We start from the raw sequence: 1,616 nt of genomic DNA on the forward strand, positions 1-1,616 counted from the left end.
TAGTGTGTAGAGTTTCTACTTGTGTCACAGAGATGATAAAACAAAAAGAAATAGGAAGATAAGATAAGGGAGATGCTGCTGTGTGCATCATACTTCTTGCTTTTCCCTTGACTTTGATTGTAGCCATCTAGTATTTGACAGCCCCACTCTCAGGATTAGAGATCTTCATGATCCTTTAATCCACCATTTATTTATATTTCACAAGATATCTTATTGAAGGATGGCTTTGGTAAATGGCTCTGTGGTAACTGAATTCATTCTCTTGGGATTAACAGACCAGCCTGATCTTCAAGTACCCCTGTTCCTGGTCTTTCTATTAATGTACATGATAACTGCATTGGGGAATTTGGCTTTAATTATTCTCATTGTGCTGAATTCTCACCTTCATACCCCTATGTATTTTTTTCTTTTTAACTTGTCTTTTGTGGACTTTTGTTACTCTTCTGTAATTATACCAAAAATGCTGATGAACTTTATTCTAAAGAAAAATTTTATCTCCTATGTAGGTTGTATGACTCAGTTCTTTTTATTTGGTTTCTGTGTCATTTTGGAGTGTTATATTCTCACATCAATGGCCTATGATCGTTATGTGGCTATCTGCAATCCACTCTTGTATAACATTGTCATGTCTCCGAAGATGTGTTCCTATCTCATGCTTGGTTCATATTTGATGGGGTTTTCTGGTGCGATGATCCACACTGGATGTGTCCTGAGACTGTCGTTCTGTGATGGCAACATCATCAACCACTATTTCTGTGATCTCCTCCCTTTGCTGCAGCTCTCCTGCACCAGCACCTATGTCAATGAAATAGAGGTGTTAATTGTAGCAGGGAAGGATATCATTGTGCCCACTGTGATCATCTTTATCTCATATGGCTTCATCCTTTCCAGCATATTTCAAATGAAGTCCACTAAGGGCATGTCAAAGGCCTTCAGCACCTGTAGTTCCCACATAATTGCTGTCTCTCTGTTCTTTGGGTCTGGTGCATTTATGTATCTCAAACCCAACTCAACTGGAACAATGAACAATGAAAAGATACCTTCAATAATTTATACCATCTTAATTCCTATGATGAATCCATTAATTTATAGCTTGAGAAACAAAGATGTTAAAGTTGCCTTGAGAAAAACTTTGAGAAAGAAAATCTTGTAATCAGAAATTGTAATTTATTTTAATTGGAAATTGTTTTTCTTTGTCATTTTAATGAAAACACATTCCTGGTCCTACAAGTCTGGCAAAAAAATAAAAATAAAAATAAATTAAAAAAAAAACATTTGCAACCCTCATAGCAACTAGCAGTAAACCCCCTCATATGCTTTTGCTGAATAGACAAAATATCACAGTGCCATATAAATTCTGAACTCTCTACCCATAGATTACTGCAGTTCTCAGGCCCCATCAGAGAAGTTTCCTTGTGTAGCAGGATATGATTAACACAGAAACTCATAACAGTTTAATATATAGAGAATCTGTGTCTGTACAATGCTCGTATAGAACATCTGTATCACAAACCCTCCCTCAAAACTCAGGTATCATCATAAAAGAGGTGTAAAAACAGTTCTAACACACAGACACCAGGGAAGAATGGGGCACATATTTTTTTTTTCTAGGCATG

General features: G+C 36.4%; 1 protein-coding gene across 1 annotated transcript; it reads left to right on the plus strand.

The window, feature by feature from the left end:
* The first annotated feature begins 220 nt into the window (after window positions 1-220).
* Window positions 221-1,153, plus strand: LOC110301737 (olfactory receptor 8B8-like). The gene has a single exon (XM_021172361.1). It carries the CDS (start codon window positions 221-223, stop codon window positions 1,151-1,153), a length of 933 nt encoding a protein of 310 aa, XP_021028020.1.
* The last annotated feature ends 463 nt before the right edge of the window (window positions 1,154-1,616 follow it).

Source organism: Mus caroli, chromosome 9 (assembly GCF_900094665.2).
Source record: "Mus caroli chromosome 9, CAROLI_EIJ_v1.1, whole genome shotgun sequence".
Lineage (NCBI taxonomy): Eukaryota > Metazoa > Chordata > Mammalia > Rodentia > Muridae > Mus > Mus caroli.

What these genes read in the sequence shown, in the direction of transcription:
- LOC110301737 (XM_021172361.1), top strand. Translation starts at nt 221, where the DNA reads ATGGCTTTGGTAAATGGCTCTGTGGTAACTGAATTCATTCTCTTGGGA.